This window comes from Arachis hypogaea, chromosome 15 (assembly GCF_003086295.3).
Source record: "Arachis hypogaea cultivar Tifrunner chromosome 15, arahy.Tifrunner.gnm2.J5K5, whole genome shotgun sequence".
In the NCBI taxonomy this organism is placed as follows: domain Eukaryota; kingdom Viridiplantae; phylum Streptophyta; class Magnoliopsida; order Fabales; family Fabaceae; genus Arachis; species Arachis hypogaea.
The window spans coordinates 156,063,889-156,078,327 of NC_092050.1; the positions used below are offsets into that span (position 1 = coordinate 156,063,889).

The following is a 14,439-nucleotide window of genomic DNA, read 5'->3' on the forward strand; positions in this document are numbered from 1 at the left end:
AATAATATCATTCAATACAAAATTTTAAAAAATGAGATTTAACTAAAAGGTAATAATTTGTAATTGTAGTGAATGAAGGCCATACAATCACGATGTTGAAAGAAGGAGAAGGATAGCAATAGTAAAAATACAGAAAAGTAGAGAAAAAGCACTACAAATCCAATAATGAGATAAAAAAAATTAATAACAGAAGAATGAGATCAAACTCTTGGTATAAAGTACTCACATAAAGAATATACCCAAAACAAAATGATAAGATCTATACAAAAATTATTTATCACTGCTAATTATTCTTTTCCTCCTTTCATACATGGCATCAAAAATCAACATTTGGTATCGTGGTTATTTAGTTTAGAAAACCACAAAAACTCATCCAAATAATTGTTATATACAGAGAAGCACATTCAGAATGGAAAACATAATTAAAAAAAATTGAAAAGGATAAATTATTGAAATGAAGAATTGAAGAAGAGGTTACGCGTTTCTACGGTTATTAGTGAAAACACAGAATAAAAATGAGATAGAAGAATATGTGTTATTGTTAACCGTGGAAGTTTTTTTTATTTAAAGTAATTAGGCATGCATGTACGGAGAACTTCTATAATTAAGGGCAATATTGGAACATAAAGTTGGACACCAAAAACTCAATATTGGCATTATATATTGTTATAGATTTTAATTTAATTATGAACAAATTTGCATGTACTTGAATATCAGTACTCTACATCATTAATTGTTTAGGAAATAAACATATCAATATTTTAACAAATCATTGGTAGGTGTAATTTTTTTTTGCGTCTTTTCTATGTTAATAAAATAAGAATTTAATTTTGATGTTTTATTAGTGTAAAATAGTTTCACGTGCATCTAATTACGCAACGCTATCAAAATTAAACTCATCAAATAATCACGATTATATACCAAACAATATTGTGGAATACAAAATCATTAAATTTTTTGTTATATAATTTATTTAATTTAATTTAAAAATAAATATTTATGTACTCAAATTTTAATTACAATACTTTACATAATCAATAATTTAAAAAAATAAAAAAAATAATATCATTCAATACAAAATAATTTAAAAAATGAGATTTAACTAAAAGGTAATAATTTGTAATTGTAGTGAATGGAGGCAATACTAAAGAAGAAGGATGGTAATAGTAAAAATACAGAAAAGTGCATCTAGTGGTGAGAGAAAATGCATTACGAATCCAATAATGAGATAAAAAAAGATTAATAACAGTAGAATGAGATCAAACTCTTGGTATAAAGTACTCACATAAAGAATATACCAAAACAAAATGATAAATAATTGTTATATACAGAGAAGCACATTCAGAACGTAGAAGAGAATTAAGAAAAATTGAAAAGGATAAATTATTGAAATGAAGAATTGAAGAAGAGGTTACGCATTTCTACGGTTAGTAGTGAAAACACAGAATGAAAATGAGATAGAAGAATATGTGTTGCTGTTAACGGTGAAAATTTTTTTATTTAAAGGAACTGACGCATGCATGTACGGATAACTTCTATCATTAAGGGCAATATTGGAACATAAAGTTAGACACCAAAAACTCAGTCTTGGCATTATATATTGTTAAAAGAATAATATCATTCAATACAAAATTTTAAAAAATGAGATTTAACTAAGAGGTAATAATTTGTAATTATAGTGAATGGAGGCCATACAATCACGATGTTGAAAGAAGGAGAAGGATGGTAATAGTAAAGCACTACGAATCTAATAATGAGATAAAAAAATTAACAGAAGAATGAGATCAAACTCTTGTATAAAGTACTCACATAAAGAATATATCCAAAACAAAATGATAAGATCTATACAAAAATTATTTATCACTGCTAATTATTCTTTTCCTCCTTTCATACATGTCATCAAAAATCAACATTTGGCATCGTGGTTATTTAGTTTAGAAAACCACAAAAACTCATCCAAATAATTGTTATATACAGAGAAGCACATTCAGAATGGAGAACATAATTAAGAAAAATTGAAAAGGATAAATTATTGAAATGAAGAATTGAAGAAGAGGTTACGCGTTTCTACGGTTATTAGTGAAAACACAGAATGAAAATGAGATAAAAGAATATGTGTTATTGTTAACCGTGGAAGTTTTTTTATTTAAAGTAATTAGGCATGCATGTACTGAATGCAGCATCAAAGTACTGGCATAGATTTTATTGTATTTCTAAATCTTATATCTGGTTGTATACAAGTAGGAGATCTCTTATTAGCTTCATCCGTTCAAGCTTTTGTACTCAAATATGGACGCGATAAAGAGGAGTTTATTGAAAATTTGCTAATAACTATGTATGCAAAATTTAGTGACCTTGCCTCTGCTAGAAGGATATTTGATTTGATTATCAAAAAGAGCATTTTCTCATGGACATCAATGATTGCAGGATATGCCCATTCGGATCACCCATTGAAGGCATTGCATTTGTTTAGAAGGCTTGTACGGACAGATTTTAGATCAGATGGACTAATCGCTGCCACTGTTTTATATTTAGGATCAATTAGCGTAGCACAAGAGATGGAAGATTATATTTCTCTAAATGGATTGGAATTTGATCTACAAGTCCAAACATCTCTCATACACATGTACTCCAAGTGTGGAAGCATCAAGAAAGCCAAAGAAGTATTTGAAAGTGGCAGACAAAGATTCAACTATCTGGTCTTCCATGATAAATAGTACTAGACTTCACCATCAATAATAATGATGCTTCAGTGTTCTTGCATGCTCAACATTGCTGTATCATGAAAACCATCTTAGATTATCTCTCCAGTTTGTCTGCTAATGATGGTTTATCAGGAGCAATGAGAGCATTTTGCACATTGTAGTAGTAGCTACATTGAAGCAAATATGAAAGTTGAGTCCACTGCTTCAGAACTGTTGAGAGCTGATAACTTAAAATCTAACCTTGAAAATAACAAGAATCAGTTCAATGATACAGTGGAGACCTTGAAAAGAGCTGCGGCAAAAGTTGGCACGTTTGGAGGAAATGAAAGAGGAGTTAGAAAAGCAAATCAAAACTACTAATGCTAACATCATGGATTCTCGAAACTAGAATGAGACCTGCGCCATGTGCGGGATGGGACGGTATTTTAATGATAGTATATTATAAATATTAAAAATTACTATATTTTGTAGAATTAAATTAAATATGTGTAAATTAAAGTTAAATTTAAAAGGTGTTTTATTTAAAATAATTTGTGGTACAAAAGATTTGGATGTTGGAGTTGTACAAAATGCATTTATTTGGTTTACAAAAAGTGTTGTAGCACTTTGATCTGAAATAAGTATTGGGTTAGTAACTAATAATTTGATAGATGAGATTATGAAAAGTAGATAGAGTTATCTTATATACTACAAATGTAGTTGTCTCCTTTTCATCTAATATAATCATTTCTAAGCAAAGAGGCCCCTCTTCATTTGTGGTTGTTAATGTTTTCTATAAACGAACCACATAAACTTTGATAAACCAATTATCTGTTTGTTTGGTAATATTGTCCAAAGAATGATGCTCCATTGAGTAAGTTTGAGATTTTGTGTAGTTCGAAAATAAATTTCTTGTGCTAAATTTGATGTTATTTGAATGAATAGTGATAAGAGACTTATATAAGTAGGACAAATAGGGCCGACAAATAGTATGAAATTTGAATATTTATAACGTAAAATTTATTATGATTAATAATATTATTATGACATTTCTAATATGAATGTTTATTACATTTAATGAGTTTTTTATAGAAATTAATTATTGGGGTTATAAACTTATTGTATTGTTTCTAACGATAAGATATAATAAATATATGGATTATTTTTTTGTTTTTTTTGCTGATTTGAAAATAATAGATGATTTAGTAAAAATTGAATTGTTGATTCTAAAATTTTGCCAAGTAAACGATGTTGCTAACATGGCATTAGCAGGAGGAGAAACATGTCTTAAAACTTATACATCTACTTTTATATATTAAGAACAGAAAAACAGAACACGACTCGAAAGAGAAAGAGAGATGTCTACGTAGAAGGAAAGGTACTGAAAGCTCAAATGGATGTGATGAAGGAGAAATTACCACGTTTGCAACATGAGCATGACTTGGCAAAGGAAAACCAGGAAGAAATCAAAGCTGAATGGTCAGAGCTTGGAGAAAAATTAAAAAAGATTGTTGTAAAGTCAGTTCTACAAGATTAGCAAGAGGAATTTGGTACATGATAAAAATTTTAATTTTTATTAAGTTCACTATATCATATGTTTTCCTTTCAGATAGTGTTAAGCCTGTAGGATAACAATACCACATCTCTCACCATTGATTTTGCATTGTGGGGCCTATTTGATTTTTATGGATTTGTGTATCGTTTTTGCAGTGATGTTTCTATTAAATTTCATCATTGGAGCAACAGGCAGTAGTGAAAGAAGCAATCTTGGGCAACTAGGCCACGCGATTTTCTCTTCAGTGCAAGTCAATTGATGGTCAACTCAACCATGTTAGAAAACACATAGTGAAACTTCTTGGTAATACTAATACTAGTTACCTAGTAACTACCAACAATCTGTAACCTTTACATGATGTAAAAGATAAGACATTAATTATTGGTTTAAGTTAGTGGCATCTTTTTTCAACAAAAAAATAAAAATAAAAAAGGCAAGATAGAGGAAGTGGAGTTTGATTACAAATTTTTATATATTTGCAAGATTAAACCTTTGCTTGTAGTTGGTGTTTGTAGCGAGCTAATATGTAATATCATGGCAACCACCTCCTCCTCCTCCTACTTTCCTTTCACTACTACTTTTCCGTTCACCTATGATGCTTTTCTCAGCTTCAGAGGTGAGGATACCCGTTCTGGCTTCACTGGCTATCTCTATTACTCTCTCACAAATAGGGGAATCAAAACTTTCATTGATGATGAGGAGGTTGGGAGAGGGAAGGAGATCGCATCCTCACTTTTCACTGCAATAGAACAGTCCAGGGCCGCAATCGTTGTGCTCTCTAAGAATTATGCTTCTTCTTCATTTTGTTTGGATGAACTTGAGTGTGTTAAGGGAAAGGGCAGGTTGATTATTCCTGTTTTCTATGACGTGGATCCTTCTGATGTGCGGAAGCAGACAGGGACTTATGGAGAAGCATTGGCTGTGCATGAGAACAAGTTCAAGTTCGAGGCTTAAGAGATGGAAAATGGCTTTGGAGAAAATAGCAGACTTGTCTGGTTATCATTTCAAACAAGGGTACCCGCCTTCTTAAATTATTTTCTTTACTTCTCTGCTATCCTTTTTAAGAGAGCTCCAAGAAAAAAGATCAGCATATAAAATAAAATTCCTAATTCAAAACAAACTATGTATGAATCCTGGGAAAAGGATTGCAAAAGTGTCTATTTTTTAAAGATGATGGGCTATTACAAGGACGGCTTATTTAATAACATGAGGATAAAACAAAACTAATGATACTTGGAGAACAATCTATATATGAATCTAATTAACAACTAAATTTATATCTTAACAAAAAAAATAATATCCTTAATTACTTTATTGTAAACATGGTCATAATGCGTTAGTGTATGTATGACTTCACACACAACTATTCTTATTGGGCAGGGATGGATATGAACACAAGTTTGTTGCCAAGATTGTTGGACATGTATCAATAGAGATTAAACGTGCTACTTTACCTATTGTAGATCACCCAGTTGGATTGGATTCCCAAGTGGAAAAGGTAATTTCTCTTTTGAATGTTGGGTCTAGTGATGGAGTTTGCGTGCTCGGGATTCATGGAATTGGTGGAATAGGTAAAACAACACTTGTTGTGGCAGTGTATAATTGGCTTGTCAATCATTTTGCAGTTTTATGTTTTGAACATATATGTTTCCATGAAAATATAAGAGAGAATTCAAATAAATATGGATTAAAACATCTGCAGAAGACCCTTCTGTTTGAATTAGTTGGAGAAAATAAAGTTACATTGATGAGTTTTAGAGAAGGAATATCAATGTTAAAGCAAAAACTCCAACGAAAGAAAATTCTTTTGATTCTAGATGACATTGACCAACAAGAGCAATTAGATGCTCTAGCTGGAAATCTTGATTGGTTTAGTCCTGGTAGTAGAGTTATCATCACAACTCGGGACACGAGTTTGCTATCAAGGTATGAGGACAGAATAACATATGAGTCAGATAAGTTGAATGATAAAGATTCTCTAGAATTGCTCAGTTTCAAAGCTTTAAAAACTAACAAAGTTGATCGAAGTTACTTAGACATCTTGAGCAATGTGGTAACTTATGCTTCTGGCCTACCATTGGCTTTGGAAGTTATGGGATCCAACTTTCTGGGCAAAAGTATAGAACAGTGGAAATCTGCGCATTAGATCAATACAGAAGAATTCCCAATAAAAAGATACAAAATGTGCTTAAGGTAAGCTTTGATGGATTGGAGGAATTTGAGAAGGAAATTTTTCTTGATATTGCTTGTTGTTTCAATGGATGTGAATTGAAAGATGTCAAAAGGATACTTTGAAATTAGATGTGGCATTGGAAAGTAGACATCAAGAGCTTTCCAATGATATATAATAGTTCATATTGAAGCAAAGGATTGAAGCTCAAAGTTCAGGAAACATCAAGCATAAAAAGTAAAGAACAAGCAAGTGTTTGGCAACAACTTGGGCAACAACGCCCAAGCACCATGTCCCACTCCTAGGAAATTCAGCAGCACGTTGCCAACGTGTGTTTGTACTGGCGTGTTTGCTAGTAACGCCCCTCATTGGGCCAGAATTGATGCCAACTTGCTCTGCATCCTCTGTTTCTCATAAAGGCTAGCAACTTCACTCTAATGAGCCAGCCAAATCAACAAGGACAAAGCCCATAAATCTCAACCAATCAAAGCCACAAGAATCATTTAGAATAGTTAATTTTCATTTTGTTTGTAATTTGCTTTTAATTTCATTTCAATTTGTAATTTAGGAAAGCCTATATAAAGGCCATAGTTTCATAGAATAAGGGAGCTCTCTCTTAGATTTTTTTAGACTTTTTATTTATTTTTTTTTTAGACTCTTAGACACTTTTACATTTACATCATAGTAGTTACTTTTGCTAGCTTTTACTCTGCTTGGTACTACACTCCCAATTGGGAAGCGTAGCAGGGAGGAAGTTAGTTTTTTTTTGCAATTTTTGAATTTCAGTTTTCAAGAACTTCTTCTTCATTCTTCATTACTCTTCTCTACTCAATTTGAATGTTTGCTTTTGCACTTGTGGTTGAATTTAGAGCTATGATTCACTAAACCCCATTTTCATTAGGGGGAGGAACTCTGCTCATTTGAATGGATTGATAACTTTTCTTTTCCTTCTCAATTCAAGTGGTTCATCTAAGAGAAAACTCTTGTTCTTCACAGATTCAATCACCATCGAGAGAGGGATTAATCTATATGAATTATGTGGTGAATTTGAGAAAGGAGCTACATAATTCAGTTTAGAGTTCATCCTTTCATGATTTCCTTGATCAATACACTTTGGTTGGTATGTGAGATGTAACCTCCCTTAGTTGAGATTCTGGAAGTTGTGTGGCTTGGAATAGAAATTGAACTTCATCTCTTCTCATGAACAATTAGATCACGAGAGTGGCAATTGGTTGTGTTGAGAGAATTGAGTTACCAAGAGATTGGGACTCAATTACCCACAATTTGCCATGGATCTATACCCATGATTGAGAAGGAATTGATCAACATCAATTCATGAGAATTTGCATCTCTGATCCCTAATGATCCTTTCCATCATTAATTCTCATTTCTTTTGCTCTTTAGTTATTTGAATACCCATTATCCAATTCCCTTCTACATTCTTGCAATTTATTATTCTTGTCATTTACATTCTGTTTCTCTAGTTCTTGCGATTTATTCTTCTGCTCTTTAAAATTCTGCAACCTTTACTTCCTTGCAATTTATCTCTAATGTCATTTAAGTTTCTTGCACTTTAAATTTCAGTCATTTACTTTTATTTTCTTTCTTCATTGCAATTCTTTAGATTCCTTGTCATTTAATTTTTGCAATTACGTTCAAGAATCAAATCTCATGAAATCAAAACCATGTTTGCTTGACTAAAAATACCATTTAACTAAAGTTGCTTAATCTACCAATCTCCGTGGGATCGACCTCACTCTTAGTGAGTTTTATTACTTGATACGATCCGATATACTTGTCGGTTGTAAGTGAATTCTTAATTTTCGCGTATCAAAAATCACTAATAAAAATGGATGCATATCGTGGAATAATCTTGCATGCCCTCATTTAAGACATGGGTAGAGAAATTGTGCGTCAAGAATCACCAAAAAAGCCTGGGAAGCGTAGTCGATTATGGCTCCTTGAAGATATAGTTCAAGTTTTTGAAATGAATATGGTAAGATAAGTATGAATGGTTTAGTTAAGTGCTCTTATTATCCCTTGAAAATTTTCAGCTCTCTGACTTCTTTGGATTCTTTGGATAGAATTAGTAGGATCTTATATTTTTCTAAATGTGTGTAATAAAGTCCTGAAACATATAATTATACATGTAATGATGTTGTTTTGTGTTAACAGGGATCTGACAAAATTGAAATGATACATATGGATTTTCCCAAGTTTGAAAAAGTAATAAGATGGGATGGAGAGGCTTTCAAGAAAATGAGAAATCTCAAAACACTGTTTATTAGACATACTTATTTTTCCCAAGGTCCCAAGTATCTTCCAAATTGTTTAAGAGTGTTGAATTGGGAGGAATATCCTTCACCTTGTTTACCACTTGATTTTCATCCGGAGGGACTTGTCATATTCCAATTATCCGGCAAGAGTATACAGTCAGTTAGGTTTCTTGAAAAGCAAAAGGCAAGTCTAAAATTCTTTCATCCAAAACCTTTATATATGACAATAAAAATCTTCAAGGTTTTTCATCATTTGACATCCTTTTGTTTTTTTGTTGTAGTACATGAGCTTGACGGTCATAAATCTTGATGATTCTAATGTAGAAGAGATACCTGATATATCCGGAGTCCCAAATTTAGTAAACCTATCATTGAATATGTGCTTGAATTTAATTAAAATTGACGAATCAATTGTATTCTTAGACAGACTTAGCGTATTGAGTGCTCAAGGTTGCAGGAGGCTTAAGAGATTTCCATCTATCAAGTTGACCAATCTTGTACATCTCTGTCTTTCAGGATGCTCTAGTCTTGAACATTTTCCAAAAAATGTTGGGAAAATAAAAGGATATACTAACAATTTTGAGAAAGTGACTTCTGCGAGGTCTGAAGTAGATGTTGAAGAAGAACAAGGGAGTCCAATGGCACCTTTGGAGGCAAAACATTCTGCCTGCAAACTACCAGATTTGCTCCATGAATCTTTTACAACTTATCTTACCTGGTTTCGCAATGTGGAAGATTTAGACCTGTCAGAGCAAAATTTCACAGTTCTTGATGAAAGCCTCAAAGAACTTTGCTCCTTGAGGTCACTTAGTTTGAATGGCTGCAGAGAACTTCGAGAAATTAAAGGGATTCCACCAAACATAAAGTATTTCTCTGCAAGAAACTGCATATCCTTGACTTACGCCAGAAAATACATGTTACTTAACAAGGTTCCTCTATCCCTATGTATTGGACTTGATCATTTAAAATTGATATTCTTAATATTATCTTCAGTTTCAAATAACTATCTATTGTACAGACTAGTAATTCTAGTAATCAATTTGTTTCAAATGAAAACTTCTTTGGAACCAAAGCAGTACATATTGTTAAAAGTATGAAATGTATTTGACCAACAGGAATTGCATGAGGATGGAGCCAAGGATTTTGTTCTTCCAAGTAGTAGCATTCCAAAGTGGGTGGAGCATAGTAGCAACAATGATTCAATTTCTTTCTGGTTTCACAACAAGCTTCCTGAAATCTCTTTATGTGTTCTTGTTGGACCTGCGGTTGATCTTTCGCGTACACACATTTGTCCGGAGTTCATCATCAACAGCAGCAGAGGTCAAGCGGAACATCTTGAATCAGTGGAGACATCCAATCAATTAGTGGATCATATATTTATTACTGATCCAAAATTGATGAAGTCCAAAGTGAATGAAGTGATTTTAAAAAATGAATGGAATCATGTTGTGTGTACAATTAAGTCTTGTGGCCAAAGGGGACCAGCTATCAAGAAACTTGGAATCTATTTTCACAAAGATAGAAGTAGCGTGGCGAATATTCAATTTATTGATCCTCTGTTGCATAAAGAAGAGTTGATCATGGGAAATTTTCAGATAAATATGCAACAACAGAAGTATATGGCATCACATGAAAGGAGGCTTTCATTGGATCTTCCTTTAGGAATGAGTTTTTCATTGAATGATCATGTGAGTAGGGAACCAAATTCCAGTGTGCAAGGTAATTTACATTGATGCCATTTCATTTATGAGTTCATTTTCATTTTCATGGGTATTTGTGAGTTCCGTGTAAATCCATAAAACTTGGAATAGTTATACTTCTTATCAAGTAGTAGCTTATTATTTCTTACTAGGTAGAGAAAATTCAAAGTAACATCTAATTTGGAACCAAAAAATAGTAATTTGTAAAGATAAGTGAAGGTTATATATGTAGTAATTAATTACCTTTTTTTTCTTGACCGGCATAGGCAAGGTGCTTGATCAATTTTGTCATTTTCTTACTCAACCAGGTTTATTCTGCTTGTAGCATATATAAAGTGTGACTATTCATGTGCTTTGCATTATAGGCCCATGTGTTGATGATTTATGTACACTAAGGTTGGGCTTAGACTACATTGACCTGCCTTGTCATGCATCTTCAGAAAGGGATTATGGTTCAGATTCAACATTGTTAAGCTTAGCAAGTAATGATACTGCTAATGATGGGGGGTAAACAATTGAAATTTTTATTTTAAACATTCGAAAACAAGACATCTCAATCCCTCTCTATCTTTTGCTCTTTTTTTTGGTCTTCATTTTTAAGATGTTCATATAACTAATTTTTAATAAAGAAATTTGTAAAGAGAGAAAGTGAAGAGTTAATTGACTCTTGATTATTCTTCCTAAACTTTGTCTTATATGTAGTTTATATATTTGGGCATTTCATAAAGCTTGAATTCTTGCAGAAAGTAATAATGATTTATGGATGTATAGCAAAGAGTTATCCCTGCGCCAATGTTAGCAAGAATTTTTGGACTCTCACCTGAGATCAAATTTAATGCAATTATCATCCACAAGCTACAACATCAGAGATTAAGAGACAGATTTCTTTCCTTTGACTTATACATAATTTCTGTTCTTCACTTGGCAAAAGTTGGTTTGCACTTTACACTCCTCAACTATGTCTATATATTACTCTGCTTGATAATGTCATTCATCAAACAAGTATATAAAGTTATAAACTCTTAACTCTTAATAAGTAAAATATTATATTTAAATGCATTGAATTTTTTAAAATAAATTATTTGACTTCGATTTACCTTTTTCGTCTTGTATATTGTGTATTAGCCCAAGCAGTGCTGGATCACCCTGCTAATATACTGGCAGAATATTCTCAATCCCCATTTTTGGCTGAGACACAAAACCTTCAAGCTCCATTATTTCCCTCTTCATTAAGTGGAATGGCTATTAGAGAAGAATTTCATCACAAAACATGTTGCACTGTGTTGCCAACGACGACAGATGATGATGCTGATGATCTAGAAATGGAAGGATTCTATGCTTCTCTTGATGCTGAGACCAATGTTATTTAATTTTCTCCAAATGAAGAGACCATGGAAGCACTGAAAATAGCACTAGACTTCATCACCAATAATAATGATGCTTCAGTGTTCTTGGATGCTCAACATTGCAGAAACCAGATTAGATGATCTCTCCAGTTTGTCTGCTAATGATGGTTTATCAGGTGCAATGAGAGCATTGATATCTGAAGCTTCAACTGTGTTTGCACAGTGTAGTAGTAGCTATATTGAAGCAAGAGGAGTTTGGTTTTGTCCTTAAGTAACAAGTACATGACAAAAATTTTAATTTCTATTAAGTTCACTATATCAATTATCATATGTTTTCCTTTCAGATAGTGCTAACTGCTAAGCCTGTAGGATAATAATTTCACAACTTTAAAAACCGAAAAGCAAACTATTTCAAATAAGCTGAACTAGTACTAAACCATTCTTTTGCATCTAAGTTTTGAAAATATAAAGAAAAAGAGTACATCCTGTTTCCACTTCAAAAAATAATTTCAGCTCTGCAATTTCTGTCTTATTGGACATTTCATTTCACTGTCCAACCTACAAGTGATAAGTACAATAGAACAATTTGCAACTAGTAAAATAAGCAAGATAATCATAGTAAAATATAAAGAAAAATCAAAACGAATAAGAATAGAAATCCAACTTTTGTGTTTTAGTTCAAATTTCAAAAAATTTATATTTTTATAAACTGATGAATGTAAAACGGAACATTAAATAATTTTTAAAAGTTTATTAAAAATTATCATTTGACTCGTTAGCATCTAAAAAATTATTACTGGGATTATTGATGTTAAAAAAATTAATACAAAATATAACTTTCTAAAATGGCATAGGAGTTAAAACTATAATTTTTTCAGGGTCAGAAGTAACAGATAGTTATACAAGATATAATGACCAATTATATTTATATAATATGTAAGTTGAGAAATAATTAAAATACTATATCAATTAAATTATCATTTAATTTGTGAAATTAAGTATAAAATTGATTGTTTTGATAACCTTATGCTCTGAAAAATCAAAGTCACAACTTCGAGTTAATACTCAAGATTAAATTTGACTTTCAATTCAATATAGCTCTCTAATTTTTAATTGAGCCAAATTGTACCCTTAAATTTGTAAGTTCTGTTTTCATTCATAAATTTAAATAAAAAAAAGTATTTTTTTTTTTAAAATTTGAGCTAAAATAGTAAAATACAAAAGTTAAATTTCTATTCTTATTCATTGTGATTTTTTTTATATTTTATTTGAATTGAAATGAGAGTATTTTTTTATTGACAAAAATGTTAATAGTAGTAGTACTAAATCCAATAAACTAGATTCAATTTATTATTGATGGTTTCAGTGACTAAGAGAAGGGGGGTTGAATCTTAGCCCCCTTTTCGCTTGATAATCCTTGCTGACCTGTGAGACCAATTCAGGAAACTTTTTGTCTTTTTATCTCGTCACTGGATACGAGACTTTTTCTTTTGTCTCGTCCTTAGCAACGAGACTTTTCTTTTTGTCTCATCACTTGGCACGAGATATTTTTTGTTTTTGCTCCTGTGCAGTAGAAACAGAAATGGAGTAGAGAAGAGAGAAAGATTACACCCAGATATATCCTGGTTCAGCTGCTAAGTGCAGTGCAGCCTACATCCAGTCTCCATCACAAGCATGATGGAATTTCACTATAATCAATCTGATTACAAACTGTAAAGTGCTAACCCAACTTACAAGAGGATTCCCACAGAATCGTGAAACACAACATAGATAAACAAAGGAACTCTAAGACATCTATGGCTTTTTCTTTTAATTTTGCACTCTCTGCCTTTTTCTGCTCTATGGCTTTTTCATACAAACCTCACTGTTTGCCTTTTTTCATGAGACTCAAGACATGACAAAATTAAACAGAAAAATACTAAACAGAATACATTGAAGGAGAAGAGAAATCTGTTAGCTCAGGTAGCTCTGAGAACTCTGTGCCTTGCACTCTCAAATTTTCTCCTTGCTTCAAACAGTGGTAGTTCACTCTTTTTATAGAAGAGGGAAGCCTCCACACTTGAAGCCAAAACCCAAGCTTAACTTCTAACTCCTTCAAGAAACAGAACTGGTTCGGCCACATAGAGAGAGAAGAGACAACCATGCAAAACCCAACATGCAATTACCTCTAGTCCTTTCTTGATCATCATTCTTCATCAATCCGAGCTCTCCATCCTTGGCTTGCTCTCCAAGATGGATTTCTGGCCCTTGATGCTTCATGATGATGATGACTTCATCTGCTTCAATCTCTGCCTCTACCATCACTTCGCCACTCTAGCTACTTCCTGTGGTGGTTGAGCAGAATCAAAGACAAGCCATGCTTCAAGAATCTCATCTTGCTGGCCGATTCTTCTTCTTCCTTTTTTTGAGCATGAAGAGCTCAAGATTATCTCACCAAATCTAACCATATTTGGTGAAAATCTCAGCCACAACTCATTTTTATTTTAGTATGTTTTCTTGCCATCATTGTGATGGTCTTTAGGCTTGCTCTCCCTTCCTTTCGGTAGCTTATTTTTGCTTCCATGGCTACCAATGTTTCCTGGTTAAAGACCGAAAGAGAGAGGAAGGAAAGATGAGAGAGAATGAAGAGTAAAAGCAATTAATTGAAATAGAACATATTAAATGGGATTGCTTTTACTTTCCTTGCTTGAGTGGTGTGCTGCATTGAT

At 32.4% G+C, this 14,439-nt stretch overlaps 1 protein-coding gene across 5 annotated transcripts; it reads left to right on the forward strand.

The window, feature by feature from the left end:
* The first annotated feature begins 4,950 nt into the window (after nt 1-4,950).
* Nucleotides 4,951-12,047, forward strand: LOC112751637 (TMV resistance protein N-like). Of its 5 annotated transcripts, XR_011872604.1 has the most exons (7): nt 4,951-5,253; nt 5,620-5,737; nt 8,585-8,869; nt 8,967-9,614; nt 9,801-10,404; nt 11,129-11,315; nt 11,511-12,047. XR_011872604.1 is itself a non-coding variant. In XM_072217330.1 (6 exons), exons 1-6 carry the CDS (start codon nt 5,102-5,104, stop codon nt 10,894-10,896), a joined length of 1,953 nt encoding a protein of 650 aa, XP_072073431.1. In that variant the 5' UTR covers nt 4,951-5,101; the 3' UTR covers nt 10,897-10,935. The 5 variants fall into 5 exon arrangements, 3 of the variants coding, with proteins under 3 accessions (XP_072073431.1, XP_029148519.1, XP_029148518.1); XM_072217330.1 differs by lacking the exons at nt 11,129-11,315; nt 11,511-12,047 and adding an exon at nt 10,751-10,935; XR_003813961.2 differs by lacking the exons at nt 4,951-5,253; nt 5,620-5,737 and adding an exon at nt 7,014-8,405.
* Nucleotides 12,048-14,439: the final 2,392 nt, after the last annotated feature.